The sequence below is a fragment of the Cryptomeria japonica genome, chromosome 6 (assembly GCF_030272615.1).
Source record: "Cryptomeria japonica chromosome 6, Sugi_1.0, whole genome shotgun sequence".
NCBI classification, from domain to species: Eukaryota; Viridiplantae; Streptophyta; class Pinopsida; order Cupressales; family Cupressaceae; genus Cryptomeria; species Cryptomeria japonica.
Window position 1 is genome coordinate 82,930,599 of NC_081410.1, and position 18,446 is coordinate 82,949,044.

The following is an 18,446-nucleotide window of genomic DNA, read 5'->3' on the forward strand; positions in this document are numbered from 1 at the left end:
CTCAGTCACTTCTTCATCCTCTAGGAGCTCTACAATTTTTCTTTCTTCATTTGAGATGGAAGTATGAGTGGGTACAAAATTAATCATGGCTTGGTCTGCTATGTGTTCGGTATGAAGGGGCTCTGAAAGGATTTTGAGTTTGGAATCACGCTGAGTGCGGAGGATGAGGATGAGGTGGAACCAATCTAAGGACAGGTAGCCTCCTATTTTGGCAGTAAAATCCCAAAAAGGCAGAGCCTGAAAATAGGTGGGATGTCAATGACCACTACTTCTTGGGACACGGTAACACTAGGACATGCGAACAATGTTAGCGAAAGATTTTTGAGAAGGCCCATGGTTTGGACTTTAATCCTATCTAATTTCATGACCCCTTTACTTAAAGGCTCGTACTTGATATTCAAAACCTCAGTGATTTGCTTAGGCATAACGATGGTGTTGGCTCTAGAATCTATCATAGAATTATGCATGAGTTTATCCTCGACTATAAGGGCCAAATAGAATGGGTTCGGCTTGGGCTTACCTTCCGTTTGAGACTTGGGAGGCACAACCTCGTTGGTTAACATGGTAAGAGAGCACGATTTGTCTGTAGAGGGCTGAAACCTCCCTTCGTAGACCTATAGAGCTTTGACGACATTTCCGCTTGCACTTCTACCAACGTCGGACATGGCCCATTTCAGCCAATTCTTTTGCTTCGGGATGCTAAGGAGATCCCATAAAGATACATTGGCCGAAGCTTTCTTTAATTGCTCCACCACGTCTAGTTTGTCAGCACCGATGCTTTTGTCTCTCTTGGCTTATAGGGGATGAACTCCTTCCTTGGGTATGTGGGGACAACTGTAGGTTGTTTAGGAGCTTTATCTGCGAACGTTATCCCTGGTGTGTTCATATTATCCTCGGTGAAATGCCTTTTAGAGAAGAGATTGTAATCTGATTGCACGAAGGGGACTCCCTCCTTCGAAGTAGTTGCGCCATTGGTGAGCACTGCATCTTCGTCCTCCATCCAAGAAAATAATGCGTGATATGGAGCTATCTTTGTTTCTTGCTACATCAACATGTCCTGCATTTGGGCGATGAGAGATGCGTTATCCATACCAGGGGACACATAAACAGATTCATTTGGCATCATGCCTAGGTTCCATTGCTCTGCAATTTTTTGCTGTAAGTTTCCTCTTGGACAATTTCTTGGAGTGTGAGCATTATTGCATGGAAAGCACCAAGAGTTAGTTTCATCTGCTAGATTATTTTGACCCACTGCCAACTCCTTCCCGGTGTTGGGGTAAATGGTCTGCAAAGGATTGGGGACTGGGACTATTTGGTCATTTGGCTGAGTAGATTTATCGACATGGTGATTTGCATACTGATTATGTTGGTATGGGGGTTTGTTTCCTTGGAAGTTTTGCTGAAAAGGGGGTCTAGTGGGTGAGATTTGGGCTCTTTTTAGATTGACAATTTCGTTCAAGAAGGATCTCAACAAGTCCTTCATGTCGTTGACCTCCATGGCTAGAGATGATTGCAGAGGGACATCTGTTTGTTGGGGGCCAGGGTACATATAGATAGATTATGGGGTAGATGTGCTAGGAGTGGCCTCTTCAGGAGTTTGGTGAGATATCTCAGGAAAAACTGGCATGAGGGGGCGGGGTGCAAGTTTCCCGACATCGATCAAGTTATTTTTTGCTTGGACTGCTATGTCGAATGCTTAAGGGGTATTGTCTCCTAGAGACTGGACCATCACTGATATGTCAGAATTGAAAGCCTTCAAGTAAAAGATGAACGCCATATCTACAGGAGGGTGGGCGAACAAAGGTATTCTTTGCCAGGTTCTTTGGAATCTTAAGTTGAATTCTGTCAGAGCTTCTTGAGAGGCCCTCTTTATTGTGATCAACTGGTGCATCAATGATGATTTGTTGGCCTTGTTAGAGAACCTCTGAAAGAAGTGTTGCCTAACTGGTCCCAATTCGCTATAGTATTTGGGCCCAGGGATATGTACAAATCTAAAGCTCCTCCTTTGAAAGAGGCTACGAGCAATCTCAAGGCTACATGTTGCTTGGTAATACTGTGGATAGTGTAGACATTGGCTATGTCTTGTAGGTGTTCCCCAGGGGTTTTGTGACATTCCCCAGTAAATTTTGCGATAACTTTGAGCGCGGAAGAGGAAATTGGTCCCCATATGACATGTGGTGTGGGGGGAATAAGAGGGCTTCCACTATTCCATGTCACAAAATTTATAGGAGGAACATGTGTCATTGCTATATGGGTAGTTGTGGGGAAGACAGGTAAGCTATGGGAAGAAGAAGATGTAGTCAGATGAATGTTTACCAAGGGTGGTAGGAGTAAACTGAGATTTAGGGTTGTTTGACTTCTGGTAATGGGCTTGTGACTCATAAACTATCTCAGGGCTTATTTAAAATATGGTCCCACCGGGCGTGCCAGAAAAAGAACTGTTGACTCTAAATTTTACTTTGAAAGTGGACAACCTTATGGGAAATTTAGTGATGGGGGACATATTGCGCATAACTCACTGTATGAACTCCGGATTTAAGAAGCTGACTCTTCCTTATAGTTGGGAGGAAAGGGAAAGGATAAACTTAAAGCAAAATGATCTAAACTACTTAGGCGATGTGCCAGAGCATTTTGTAAAAGCATTAACAACATATCAAACCTAGAAACATACAGTTTTAAAGACCATTCAACAATCTATATATCCAAATAGAACCATGATTAAGATACAATCAAGATCCCTTTAAATCATAAAGAAATACACATCACACATCCACCAGATAACAAGTGCAAAACATAGTTTAATCGACAGAGTATTAGATATATATCTCTAAAGTCATCAGAAGTACATGAAAGCACAAAAAACTATCAAAGCATACTGAAAAGAGGCATCACAAATGCCATAGGCACAATTTGATTATCTCTTCCTCAGAAACAACAACAACTAAAAGGTTAGAATTCTCTCTAAGATACTTAATTTTTCTTTTTAAAAGTTTTGAACCCCGAAAATAGGGAAAAATAAGCATGAATAGAGCCCTCAGCTCTGCTAACAGTTCAAAGAATCCACGAGCCATGCACAACCGCTTCTGAAATAGAAAACACTACTGTGGCATCTCACAAGAAAACACCCAGCAAAACCACTTTTGAGGTTGTTACTTCCACCCTACCGTGGCAATCTTCGTTCCTACCCGAATAGAAAATATTTTGTGCGAACTGCAGCCTGGTAGACAGCTCACCATAGAAAACATGCGGTAGCTATGGGGACATCCACTAAAGGGCATACAGACGGAAATAATATAGGCAACGTAGAGATACCATGTGTTGCTATCTTCACAAGATGTAGGGTGGGGTCCAACAGAATGCCTAGTCATTAAAGCTGAGCCACTTGGTAACCCCACGTTCCTTTAAACCTCAAACATAAAAAGAAAGCCATCAGGGACAACGCCGAGATGGCATTTGGCCCGTACACTAAGCGTAGCTAGAAAGTTAAAAGGAAAAAGGGCCCCCCGATCAAAATTCGGCCTTCAGACTTCAACTTGAAATAATGTTAACAAGTTTACAAGGAAAGATTCAAGCTATTTGTAGGTTTGTTTCTCAACTTGTGGATTGTACCTTTCCTTTTACTCAATTGCTTGAAAAAATATCACCTTTCAATGGAATGAGGATTGTCATCAAGCATTTAAATACTTAAAAACATATTTGGCCAGTCCTCCTATTCTCTAACTTGCTGACCCTTCTAAACCCTTTATTTTATACACAGTTGCTTCCCTTCATGCTCTTGCAGCCTTATTGGAACAACATGATAAGGATGGTAGAGAATGTTTGGTTTATTACATAAGTTGCACTCTGCTCGATTACGAAGTCCGATATTCTGCAATAGAAAGACAATGCCTAAATTTGGTCTTTGCAACCCATAAATTAAGGCATTATCTTTTGATTGTTGAAGTCCATGTTATCATTAAATTTGATCCACTAAAACATCTTTTCTCCAAAACCAATCTTTCAGGACACTTAGCCAAGTGGGTTATGATGTTGACCAAATTTGACCTTAAGTTTGTCTCGCAGAAGGCAATAAACGGTCAAGCATTGACCGACCACTTAGTTGAGGCTCTTTCACCCTTCTCCCTACTTAACCTAGAGTCTTTTCCTAATGAATGCATTCTCTCTACTAAGGTTGATGAGACTTGGGAGTTATATTTCGATGGATCTAGGTGTCATACAAGATCGGGGGTAGGGGTTGTCTTAATTTCTCCTAAAAAGAAACCTATCCCTTTATCATACTATCTCAATTTCTTGTGTACCAATAACATTGCTGAATATGAGGCTCTTATAGGTGGAATTAAAGCAACTCTGGCATTAAATGTGAAAAATCTACATATCTATGGAGATTCTCATTTAATCATATGGCAAGTGACAAGGATTTATCAAGCTAAGCAAGATAAACTATCACAATATAGAGATTTAGCTATATCCTTGTTGCAAAAGTTTGATTCTTATACCATGGAACCTGTTCCTCAAAAATATAATCGACATGTTGATGTAATGGCATGTGTAGCCTCTCTTGTGTCTTTAGAGGACCCTTGGTAGATCTCAAATTCACTATTCACAACCTTACTACCCCAACTATTGCTGATAATCCTAGTGATGTGGCATATTATTGCATTATAGATTCTGATGAGATATCCGAGTGATGGTACTTTTCCCGACTCTACGAACAAGAATACTAGGGCTAGGATTCACAAGTTGGCCGCTAGATACACTATCCTTTCTAATGTTCTTTATAGGAGGGGTTATAATGGTCTTCTCCTATGTTTTCTTAACAAATATGAAATCCCTATTACTCTTGAGGAAGCACATTCAGGTGCTTGTGGGGGGCATTTTGGGGGTAGATCTTTAGTTCAAAGATTGCTCTAAATGGGATATTATTGGAAAACTATGGAAAAGGATTCCTTTGCATTTGTTAAGAAATGTCATCAGTGTCAACAATATAGAAATCTGATCCATGCTCCCGCCCAAGAACTTCAATCTCAAGTAGCATCTTGACCCTTTTCTACATGGGGTTTGGATCTCATTGGTAAAATATCTCCTCCCTCATCTCAAGGACATACTTTCATCATAACCACCATTGATTACTTTACAAAGTGGGTAGAAGCAGTTCCACTTCGATCCACTACCACTGAAGTAATATGTCAATTCATTTTAGATAACATTATTTCCCGATTCGAAATACCTTCCGCTTTGGTTTCAGATAATGGAACATCATTTAAAAACAAATCTATGTTAAGAAGTTTCTCAAGAAATATCATATTCAACATAAATTTTCTACACCTTACTATCCTCAATCAAATGGTCAAGTTGAGTCTTCAAATAGAATAATCGAATAAATCCTTCATAAGACCATGAACAAGCATGGTAAGGATTGGCATACTCAGTTGATCTACGCTCTTTGGGCTTACCAGATGAGCGTACTTATTGCTATGGGTTGTACTCCTTATATTCTTGTTTATGGTGTTGATGTTATTATTCCTTTGGATTTAGAAATTCCATCTATAAGGGTTTATCTTAAAGGTATAGTGGATGATGATTCTTATAGATAACAGAGGCTCCAACAACTTGAGATGCTCGATGAATGACGTATAAATTCTCTTGATCATATTCAAGCGTATCATAAAACTTTACAACAAAGCTACAATGATAAGGTCATTCAACATTCTTTCTGAGTAGGTGATTTAGTACTCTATGAAAATCAACGCAATGTGAATGCCTTACCTGAGGAAAAAGGAAAATTCAGCCCTAATTGAGTTGGACCATATATTGTCGTTGAAGTCTATGGATCAGGTTCTTACGAGATAGCAGATGTGGAAGGTATGCCTCTCAAGGAACCCATAAATGCTATGCATCTTCGTAGACACTATGCCTAGTCTTCTTCTCTATGTCCTTTTCTCTCTCTTTATAGTTTATTCTCTCTCCTTGCACCTTTTATTTCTTCAAATTGGATAATATGTTAGCAAATCTTCATTAAAGTATGTGGTATTAAATGATATTATATTGTTTAGTCTACATTACTTCAATCTTGACAACCATGTTTCTTCACTTGATGGTTTGTCTTGGATTCATTTATGTAAATTATAATAGATTTACACATTTTATATCTGCTAGCATATTATACGATTTCATATGTGTCGAGTAGGATTATATCATGTTGTGTTTAATTGGGTTTAATTAAATCACATTAATCATATAATTCTTAAGCTTAACATATTTTTCTTCTACACCATCAAGGTAGCATTTAATTAAATACTTAGCTATTTAATTAAATCACACATGTATCAATTTAATCATGAAGCATTGAGAAATAAATCACATGGAAATTAAATTAGACATACATGTTCATTACCAAATATGTTACTTTTAATCAAAGCAATGCATACATTGTTTTCAAGAATTAGGATAACATGTTTGAGATAAACACACACACACACACACACACACATCAATGCCATAACATGTATATCACTGGACATAAAAAAGTATCGCAATACAATCATCTCCTATCCGTAGGACTAGCAGCTGCAGGATGGTGACTAGATGTCCTCTCCTGATCTGGTCGTGGGGGTGGACCCATGGGTGTGTATCATGATGTGGAACAAGAGTGACTCCATGAGGAGCTCTTCTGATCCCTCTCCATCATGATCCCATGATATGTGGTTGCCTCTGCCTGAGCCCCTGCTAGATGTCGCCCTATCCGTTGTAGCCTCTCTAACAAAGTTCTCTCTCTCTCTCTCTCTCTCCAGACCTTCATCTTGACTCGAATGGGGGTGAATAGGTCCTCATGCCACTCGACACTCCCTCATGGTCTATGCATTATCTACGAGGAGCTAGGAATATGTGTGGTTGTGATGAGAGCTATCATTGCATTCTAGATAAGGGAGCGCCACTCCTGGACGCCAACTAGAGAGATAGAAAGAGGTTTGTCATCAGTAACATTCTATATCATCAAATCTAATAATTAAGATGCATAAATTAAATAATCATAAAAACACTTTACCTGGATCTCTCTCTCACCAATAAGGGTGGTGGAAAGGGACCTCATGTGATTGGGAACCGCTAGGCTCTCCGCACTCATAATGTCTCTTCACAGTGGGCATGGGACAATCGAGACTAGAATCAAGATCCCTTATAGGGTCCGTCTCCACTTGCAATGGAATTCTTAGTGGATCCAGGGCTATGGTGTCATCTTCAGAGTGATGAGGAACTGCATCTAACTCATCCTCCTTGACCTCCTCTTCCTCCTCACCCTCCTCATTCTCCTCACCCTCCTCATCCTGTTTACCCTCCTCATCCTCCTCATCCTTGTTCTCCTCGTCCTCCTTATCCTTCTCCTCTCTATCCTACTCATCATCACCATCATGGTCTCCCTCTCCTGCACCACTAACCCCATGTTGTTCTGTATCCTCATCTTGATCATTTGTGTCCTCAACATGGCCCTCAGATGTATAAATATCCTCCTCATCACCCGTGTGTCTCCATAGTCTGGGGTTATGTCTAGGGAAGTCTACTAGAAATATGGCTCCAGGGTATGTCCTACCCCACCATGTGATGTATCATCGGTGTGTGCCCACATCATTTTTATAGCCGGTCACGATATCTTGATCCGATCCATCTGAATCTGTGATATCAATCTCGTCGCTAGTAGGCCTCAAAATGGTTCCCATCCTAGGAGTCACACGTGAGTGCTAGATATAGATAGGCACATCTGTAGGGACACACTGCTCAAACCCAAACTGCCGCCGGACTCGATCGAAGTAGAATGAGATTACAATGTGGTTGTACCGTCCCTTTAGTAGACGTTCCTTTGCATGCAAAACAACTGCCTATGTATACCCGCCCAGATGTACATCCTGAGGTAGGGTCTCCATCTGATAACCTCTGATGTCAATCTATCAAATGTCACTCTCTAATGCAGCAAATCTTTGAACCGCCTCTCATGGGTGAGAGGATATGCGAACACCCTAGGCTGCTCTAGAACCAAATAAATGGGTACTCGAGCGGGTCTAGTACACATAATGTTCTCAAATATCCAGATCTGTAGTAGTGTGTAAGTCATTAGGCTACATCTCTATCCAAACACGTATTCTCTGGGTCATGAAAGAGGTGGGCTAGCATGCTCCGCCCCCAGGAGAATACCCTTTGATGTCTCTCCATAGCTCTAACTGCATAAGCAAGACCTCCATGCATGTGAGTGTCATGCCCATTAGGGCACATGGATAATGAAATGGTAGCAATCATCAATTGTCTCACTAATGAAACCTTACCAATGGGATGCAAGAGCCAACTGATCATGATACGACCCTTCGTCTCAATGGGCATCTCTCTCCCAATGCAGTAGACATGCTCCCTCCTATAATCAGTAGCAATGTGGTCTACTCAGTATCTCATTTTCTCTCCTCTGATGGGAAGATGAAGTATGTGATATACATCCTCGAGGGTGGCTATTATCTCCCCTACAGGTAGAAGAAGGGTGGAGGTATCCACGTCCCATCTCTCCATCAGTTCCATCAACATCGCGGGATAGAACTTGATGGCAGACATGGTCATCACGTACCATAAACCTACTGAATGCAACAACTCCCTATCCTCTAGTGAAAGCCTTAGAATCTGACTCTAGAGGCTCTAGAAGATGTGGCCGACAGTGTGCTCATAGATGTAGGGAAGAATTTGCAAAGTGAAACCACCAAATCATCAGTAATCACTCATTGATCATCATCATCTAATAAAAAACATCATCACATCTATTTTATGCATCCAACACCTGATCGCGTACAACCCTCGATCGCTCCAAATAGGGGCCAGGGCACGCTGAGTGGACCAGGGCACCCATCTAGGACCAGAGCGCCCTGGGAGGACCAGGGCACCCTAGGGGACTGTGGTGCCCGGACAGGGGGGAACGTGCACAATCAGACGTTGACATCATCGATATGAAAAACAAAGGAAATAGGGAAAGTCAATGACGAGTCAATGGTTGGTCAACTCACCTCATAGAGCGGTCTCTCGATCAACACTACTTGGCATAGGATCTCCATCTGCGTGGGTTGCTCAGGTCAACATCGAGGCATGATGACTAATGCATAGGCTCCTCTACAGTGAATAGTGCCAAAAGTCGAAAAGTGACAAATAAAAGTGTCACTTTCATATTTATGAGGTATGCACTTTTTCATTTTTACGATTTTAAGTTAAAAACCCTAATTTTGCTCTTTTCACTTAATCTATCATAAATTTAGCTAGGAAGCTCTGATTTTCGCACCTTCGATGGCGTCAGAATCATGAATTTCTCTCTTTCTCCATATTTGTTCCATAAAGCGCTTTGATGTACAATTGAGCCTTCTTATGATCAAGGTATCTATCACAATTCATTGTGGTAAACATGATACCCTGTTTCACCTCCCTAATAAGCAAGCTAAAATAGGGGGGACATATAGCTACCCACGAATTTCATCACTTTACTTAGTAAGCATTAGATGATTTTGTGATCTAAAATGTGGTTTTGTAGGGTGCGGTTCCTAATTGTGTATTGTAGATACCGATGGGGGTTTCGTCTAACAACTTATGGATATATCATTTTTCAAAATAATGTTTACTTTTCTGTACTTTATCTTGCATATGCATGTAGTATCATATGACCGCTAAAGTTGGGGTTAAATGTAGCATCATAAATTGTACACCCTTGCTAGGGTGGTACAATTCCATGCTTGGGTTGGCACCCACCTTAGTGTGTTTTGCATCTTACATTTCTAATCTCTTTTAAGTATTTAATTAATCAATTTAATTAAATTTAAATCCATATTTCATCACTTCACACCTCATAAAGTTGGGCCCTTTACCCTAAGTGTGCCCCTTTTCATTTTATTCCTTCAATTAATCATTAAATCATAAACCCTAATTATGTCCTATTTCGACCTTTAAGGCCCAATTTCGTATATCAAAACATCCTGGAATCAGCTGTAACTTTGGTATTCACTCTAATATCATCATATCTAACTGTCCTAAAAATTTGGTGAAAAGTTGGTTGGACCGGTGCACTTTGCACCTAGTCCCTGACATTTTTACCGAAATTTCGAGAACAAAAAGATGAGAAAGATAATCATTTTCTCATTGATATAAATTCCCATGAGAAAAGTAATGAAAGAAACTCATTAAAATGTGTATATACAGAAGAAGATGGAGTCACATCTACTTGTAAGGATACATGTCAAGAGAAAGATCTAAAGGTGAGTGAGATAGAAAAAGAAGATTGTGTTCCTGTATGCCATGAGCATTATGAAGATTGTCATAGCAAAGAAAAAGTCTTCCATGAAACTGAAAACAAAGAGTTTGAATGAGAAATATATGATTACAAGACTTCCAGGTAGGCCAAGCTTCAAGAAAATGATGAAGAGGAGAGTAATAAAGATGAATCTCCTATAGTTCTCATTCCAACTTGGTGTCTCAATTCTTCTGATGATGACTTTCTGTGTGGAGAGGATATTCTCATTCATCCATCACTAACAGTTGAAGATGAAAAATTTTCCATGGAAATTAAAGGTATGATACCTAATGGACAGTCTTGTATGGATATGACCAATGGAGAAGCAACCAAAAGTAAAATTTTACAGACATATTCTTTATCTTCAAAAATGGAGACCTCTACTGAACTTCTAGATCAACCTCGAGAGAAAGAAGATGAACCATCAAGCATCCACGCTTTACCATATATGCCACCTGAGTATGAAGTTTTCAAATTTCATGAAGAATGTGATGAAGAGGAATCATTGGGACAAGAGAACATAAAAGGTAATACAAATGTCTATGGGCAGTTTGAAGATGAAATCCATGTAGGAATATCAACAAATGTCCCTATCTTGATGGAATTGCAATCTATGCCTTATGAAGTATTCAAGGTTCAAAGCAATCCTCCTTTTGAATCTTTAAATCAAGAAGACTCCCCTATCAAAGAGGATAGTTTTGGGAACTGTACCAAGAATGCAAAGATAAATGAGGTAATGGATGATCTAATGAAGGAAGCCCATGAAGTTGATTCTCATCATGTTTGTATTCCAGATTGGTGTTTGAAGGCTTTAGATGATGACTTCTCTCATGGTAAAAGTGTGTGTCTCAATCCTTTGATTTCAGATGAGTGTATTTCTACAAGTGTTTTTCAAGCTGATAGTCATGAACAAGATTCAATGGATGTGTCAACTCAAATTTCTTCACATTACAGATTATATGAAGGTTGCCCAATTCATGGATTAATTTATTGCAAACCAGACTATCAGAGGGATCTTTAGATAGAGGATATAGGCATGCTTGAGAATATTTCACAAATTGCCAATAATGTTCAAAATGGTACCCAAGTCTTTCAAGAGAGCTCGCAGGTTTATGATGAGATATGGTTGTTTGGTTCATTGCTCAAAGATATTTCTCATCTTTTACATGTTGATCTTGCCAACCTGCTGAGCTTACAGGTGTCACATGGATCCATGCCACTTATCCGCAAAGGTGCCTATTTCTCTCAGCCTATGAATGATTTTGTATGATAATCTTGGAGAAGTTTGAGGTGGGATTTTCCTACCATGTACGTACTTTAGTTAGAAGTTTTGTTGTGTTCGTCCCATTTTTGGTTTGTGTCTAGTTTCTCCAGCTGTTCCATGTGTTGTTTCCTCTTTGAATCTGTTGCCCAATGGATAGTGCACTAGCCTGTGAACCAGAGATTTTAAGTTCATCCTGCGTCCTTTGTAGTCCTTGTCCCCAGTTAGAGCCAGCTATTGCCCCCATATTTGGCCTACCTAAAATTTAAACTTCAAATCACTCTCAGTGTCGAGTAAAGGTCCAATGGGTGTTATGTGTAAACAATGAACACACAATCCAAGGTCCTTACCAGTCAGAATATGAAAAGTGGATGAATTTTGGAAATTACCAAGAACTGAAGGAAACCATTTGATAAGCATGTCATTAGCATCATTTTGTGTCATGTGGCCAATTTTCACCTGAACCTAGTTCGTAATTTGTCATATATTAAACTTTAAATTTTTGGTGTCCGTTGCCCCAAAATGATTAAAATATCTCATCTTAGGCTTTGTCATAAGGTGTAAATAATTCTGTAGACCCATTTCCCTACCGTTTACGTGTGTTTCAAATTTCAAGACCTAACTCCCTACCGTTTGAAAGTTATGTCATTTTTCTCCAGCCAAAGAAATAAATTTTAAATATTCAAATTATTTTTCAAATAATAATTTAATATTTTAAATTATTTTAATATGTATGGTCATTTGCGATAAAAAGTTGTCTAAAAACATCAGTTGCATTCCTCCTTGATTCCCCTCTGTGATCAATGGTTTCCGAAGTCAAAATCACAGTCTTTGAAGCAAAAGGTTAGAAATGCTCACTTTTTGAGGATTCTTAACCTCATTTCTTAACCTTTAGTCAAAAAGGTTAGAAATGCCTACTTTTTGAGCATTTCTAACCCATATTTCTAACCTTTCACAAAAAAGGTTAGAAATGCTCACTTTTTGAGCATTTCTAACCTCATTTCTTAACCTTGCGGGTCCCACTTTGTCAAGAAGGTTAGAAATGCTCAAAAAGTGAGCATTCTTAACCTTTTTGAGTAAGAGCTTTTAAAAACAAAAAAAAGAGAGCTTCAAGTAGCGGGTTATGAACATTCATCAATGTACTGAAAGAAGCACAAACATACCCAAAATGGAATATGGATGCGAAGTCTAGAAGGTGTAGATTGTCAGAATGAATGAATGCCTTTGGCTGAGGTTGACTTAATCCACCGTGATATTCATCATAACATAGAGGATCAAAGAACTTTGTCAGGCGTGGAGTTGCAGCTGCTTGGAATGATTGATAGGCAAAATATAGGGGCATAGCTGCTGTTTTGAGGAAATATACATAAACTATTTTGGGAGATCACCACAGTCCACGTGATAATGCAACCATAGAACAAGGCATTTACTCTTTGACAAGTCACCATAAAGGAGGAGTATGTCACCAATGAATGTAAACCATGGCAGCCCAGACAATGCACATGAATAGTTTGACATAATTCCTCAAAGACATGTGGGCATAGGGAGATATCTACAAAATGCGATGATCGCTAGATATCTACAAAATGCAGACTGTGGGCATAGGGAGAGCACAGATAGCATACATGATTTGTTTGACAAAATTATTTGAAGAGGAGCTCAAGCTAGCAGAAAGTGAAGCCATTCTTTGATAGAATATATATTATGGAATGTGTGATGTGGAAACATACAGTGACATGTGAATTGTTCGATTGAATACCTCAAATAGATGTCATCTCATTAAATACCCAATTAAAGGACATATGGAAAATGAATTTGTTGAAAAGGCTTTAGAAACTTTCAAGCAATTGCAATTTGCCCAAGTTGAATGACAGACGTGGAAGCATGGATATTGCACAGTAATTGTTTGACATAATACCTCCAAGATATGTCATCACATGGAATGTAATGACTGCACGATATATGCGAAATGAATTAGTTGAAAAGGCATTAACTTTCATGAGCCAATGTGGGAATGTTTCTTTGGTGGTTTGATCTTGTTTTCAATGTAAGGAGAAGACCAAACGAATTGGCTGACAATGCCCAGTCATCTTCGAGCGGCGTGACCCAAAATATAGTTCACCTTTAGTCATTCTTGTTCTTGTCATTTCTTACTAGCATTGATGGTTATCCAAGGATCCATGGGTCATCAGTAGGTACCTAGTCTACTATAGTTCCAGATTCACAGTTTGAATGTTTAGGAATAAGAAGAATCCATCCGATGTATTGGGTTAGAGTGCCAGTCTGATGTGTGGTCTTCATTCAAGTCATGAGCCCAACTGAATAGTAAATTAATTACTCTGGCCTCGTTATTGCATTCAGGCAATCAGGTACTTATCCCATAGTAGGGAGGGGTCTCTCTCCTTAAAACCCCTATTCTTTAGTGGAGCGTTCAAGCATTTTCCAGTCATGTATCTATTTTGACAGAATAGCATGGAAGCAGATCGTGGGCATAGGGAAAGCACAGGAAACACATGTGAATAGTTTGACAGAATTCCTCAAAGAAATGTGGTCTCATGGAATGTGATGAACGCAAGATATGCACAGAATGGAGTTTGCGAGGAAGCTCTCAAAATGTTTGAATTAATGCAGCACACAAGCGTTTAACGAACCACCTCATAAAGCTGTCATCTCATCTAATGCGATGAACGCAAGATCTGCAGCTACACAAAGCTGGAGAAATGGACATGACAAATAGAGGAAGTGGAGCATTAGATTATTGGTGATACATGATTCATACATCACTCATACTATGTTTTACTTGCTTGCAAGGTGTAGAAACATATTGTAATTGCATTTTATTGAAGGTATAAGGATGTGTGCAATTTGTTGGGCAGATTGTCTTAATGATAAATGTGGAAACATACGCAGTAGATGAGGTCCATTTCAATATCATAGTTTGAAATGCTCCAGTAGACATGTATCTAGATGGTTGAAGATGCATAGAAGTTGTTCGATGGAATGTCACAAGAGATATGATCTCATGATAGGTTCACAAAGTGTTGTATATTCATGGCATCTCACAATGTTACCTTGGTTAAATATTGAAGATCTCAACAAATTTCTTGTAATTTCTTATATTTTAGAATGGAGGTTTAATGGAAAAGTGGAATGCTTTGAAAAGGGATTCATTAAAGAAACACTACTTTCTATATTGTGAAGAACATCAAATTTGTTCCAAATAAGACTCAAGACTTCCAAATGATGGCAAACAACAACTCATGAGGATTTGAATAAATTCAAGTGATAACGATCAAGTGAAGATACTTAGTAGATGTAGGGGTGGTTGGAGAGCATCTCCTCAAAGACAAGTTATTCGTGGACAAATATTTCTTTGTGTCAATGATCATTTTATCAATGCATGGGCGTATTGCAACAATCAATCCCTTAAATTCTTAGAACCTCAAGGTTGTCGTTTCCTTTCAAATGGAAAGACATATTGAAAGTCCAAATGAAGATAAAGACAAAGAAGTACCTCAACATAACTTATTACTTTGTTTTTTATCAAAATTATAAAGTCTCAAGTTGTTCTTTTTGTAAAAAGTGACTTGTGTCGCTTATTGTAACCAAAGGTTAGGAAATTGACTTTTTCTGCGCATAAGTGTGTAAGTTATTAACTCTTTGAAATTCTCACAGAAAAGAGTTAGTTATTAACCCAGGATTTAAAGTTAGTTACTAAGGTGGTTATTCTGGGAAGCCTATAAATACAAGGCTATTTGTAATGAGAGGGGAGAACTTTTTACGGAGGGGAAAACTCTGCTAGAATTCTAGGAGAAACTTGTAATGACATTTTGATTTGCACCATGCATAGAAAGGATTTTGGACTTGTATATTTCCAAAAGGATAATGAAGAATATGTCTTAGTTCGTATGTTCTAAATGTATTCATGTGTTATCATTATCAATTTCTCGTATGTCAAATTGGTAGTCTTTTTATGCATGTGTGATCTGTATGATTGATGTGAGGATGCACAAGCAACCTTTGGTATCTTAGTTTGAATGTGTTGAAGTGTCTTATCTCTTTGTATGTTGAGATTTGTCATTCTTCTTTATCGTCATCTCATGGCTAAGCATATTACCTTATAAACTCCCCTTGTAACTTGTTGTTAATGTTGGGAAATCTCAGTTGATGGTCGTATGTCTATTGTTGGGGTTTCTATCTTTATTCCTTTTTAGTTTTATGTTTTCTCCTTTATGTACTTTTAGGTTAAAAGTACACAAAATCCTAAATAACCCTATCATACGAGGGAGCTGCCCCTCTCAAACGCAGAGGAAGATCGTGTTTCACAGAATGATCTCTCCAACTGTTGGAACGTTTGTCACTACTTATCAGGCAAACAAGGTCAGTTTCAGGTAAACGACCGCAGTGACAAATCTGTTTACCAACATGACCCAACCCATTGGATTCAAATTTGCCCCAATGTTCTTTGTTTGGTTGATTGCGAGGATTATCCCTAAGAAAATGATCTCCTACTTCAAATGTGCGAGGTTTGACCCTATGATTATAGCTCCTGCTAATGTGTTGTTGATAGGCTTTTAGGTGATTGTAGGTAGCTTGTCACTTTTCATCAAGTAGTTCCAAGTCTTGAAGACATGAGAGTCAATATTATTCATGATTATTAGATTGTGCAAGGAGACCTGTAGAGATGGTAATTCAACCTCAATAGGCAAGATGACTTCTACTCCATAAACCAGTGAGTAGGGGGTTGCACCTATAGGGGTTCCAATGCTAGTTCGATATGCCCATAGTGCTAGATTCAAACGAATGTGCCAATCACGGTGATAGGGAGGATCTCACAAAAGAGTTGCAATTTTAGTTTGTAGGTTAGAAAGAGGTATCATAGTGGTCTACCATGTTTTTTTACACCCTACTCTTCATTCATGAACCAATTCCAACACCTAAACTCTTTTGGGAAACTCTCTATCAACTAGTTTGCTCAATTACTCAAGATCTAGGCTAGAACTCACTAGAGTAAGTTCAACCATCAAGATATCAAAATCTTGAACCTTCACTTGAAAGGGACTAGGAGGATGCTGAGATGGTGTAATAACTGCCATCATGTGGTTTTGTTACTTGTTTCACTCCATTTCTCCATCTCTTTCACAAGTTCCTATTTTCTAGGCCTAGTAGCCCTAAGAGCCCCTTTTAGCCCTACCTTCATGATTTTTGCTCAATTGCTCAGAAAAACTCCAAAAGACCTCCTAAGGGATTTAATGGTCCAAATACCCTTTTGGAGAAACTTTGAGATTTAGGAGGTTAGGTTGTCTGATACGTCCGTATAGGTACGAACCCCAAAATCGCTCTTTTTAAAGGGTTTAAGGTTTAGTGTGTTCTCCAATAGGGTTTATTATTCTACACACCATGTCACACCTCCACCCTTTCTCTGAGACTCTGATAGGCTTCCTTCATCCATTCCAAACACTTGGCACAAACAAACTTGATCATCCCTGCAAGCAAAAGTGCACATAACAGTCAAGTTCCCTAGTCAGGCTATGACAGAGCTCGCCTAGGACTTGATAGCAAATTGTTTCAATGCAACCTCCAAGGAAAAAAATGAATATAAACACTTTACACAAGCTCCATGACTTGAATCCCAAGGGCCATCGAGAAAACACAATGGGATTTCAAGTTGGAGCCATTGCTAGGGTCTTAATCCCTTGCTCAGACCGAGAGCAGTGCAATTCAAGAAAATTTGCAAACAAAACACTAAACTTGCACTATGGAGGAGTATAATCACTTCCAAAGAACCAAAAAAAAAAATTATTAACCACCATGAAAGAAATTACTGAGATTAATCCAACTAGTACGAACTGCTATAACCAAAATTACAAGTTTTATGCAAAGATCTGAAAAATTGCCTTCAAGTATTATTCAAAATTTTCTCTTGGATCTTCCAACCCATTTAAAATGATTAAAAAAGCATTATATATGCTTCCTTTATCATAAACAACCACCCATCAATTCCTCAACCACCAATTTGATCATTTTTGAAAAGTTGCTCCAAAAATTGCAAAAAGTTGTCAAGCAACAATGACAACTTTTGCCCCACCATGCATTTTCGCAACTTAGACATATCCACACATTCTAAACCCCCTAGGATGGTTCCCTAATCATAAACTAACATTTCCAAAATCCTTATGAAGCCTTACAAGGAGTTTTACCCAATTTTGCAAAATGATGCCATTTTTGGCTTACAAAGGCACTTTGGCCAAAACTGAGCAAATAAGCTAAAACAAGAGACAAAAAACTAAAAATAGCCTTAAACCACACACTTGGACTTTTAAATAGTCCTTTATTCACTCATTGACCCGAAACATGATCAATAACTCCAAAAGTTTGAAAATGCATTAATAAAACTAGGTGCTCCTGCACCATACTCCCCCAATGAGAAAGAAGTCAAGTGACTCCTTTAGGCAACAAAGAGAGGGAAATTCAAAAATTTGGAAAGTATACTTTAGGTAGCCAAGTGGCCTCAGATTTTGGAAGATGCTTCCACTTAACCAAATGTTCCATATAGGCAGTATGCCTAGTCTTCTTGAGGATTCTTGAATCTAACAGCTTCTCGACTTGTAGCATAGGTGGAGGGGGAAAAGGAAAGTTTGAAAGTGATTGAGAGATGTCTGAGACTCTATTTCATTCCTCTAGAAGTGTTCCTTTGTACTGCACCAAGTCTACAACATTAAAAATAGGAGACAAAGCCATGTCCCCGGGTAGATCAAGTTTGTAAGCATTTTGCCCATACTTAGCCAAGACCTTACAAGGTCCAATCCTCCTCATTTGAAGTTTTCTAGGGAAACCTTTCTAAAGTCTTTCTTTTCTCATATGAACCATGGCTAAGTCACCAAC

General features: G+C 38.9%; 1 protein-coding gene across 1 annotated transcript in view; it reads right to left on the reverse strand.

Moving 5' to 3' along the window:
• Positions 1-7,058: 7,058 nt before the first annotated feature.
• Positions 7,059-18,446, reverse strand: part of LOC131876500 (histone chaperone ASF1-like) — a 107,510-nt gene continuing 96,122 nt past the window's right edge. Inside the window, exon 3 of the mRNA XM_059221918.1 lies at positions 7,059-7,388. Within this exon, the coding sequence (XP_059077901.1) occupies positions 7,059-7,388 (330 nt within the window). The remainder of the gene's footprint in view (positions 7,389-18,446) is intronic.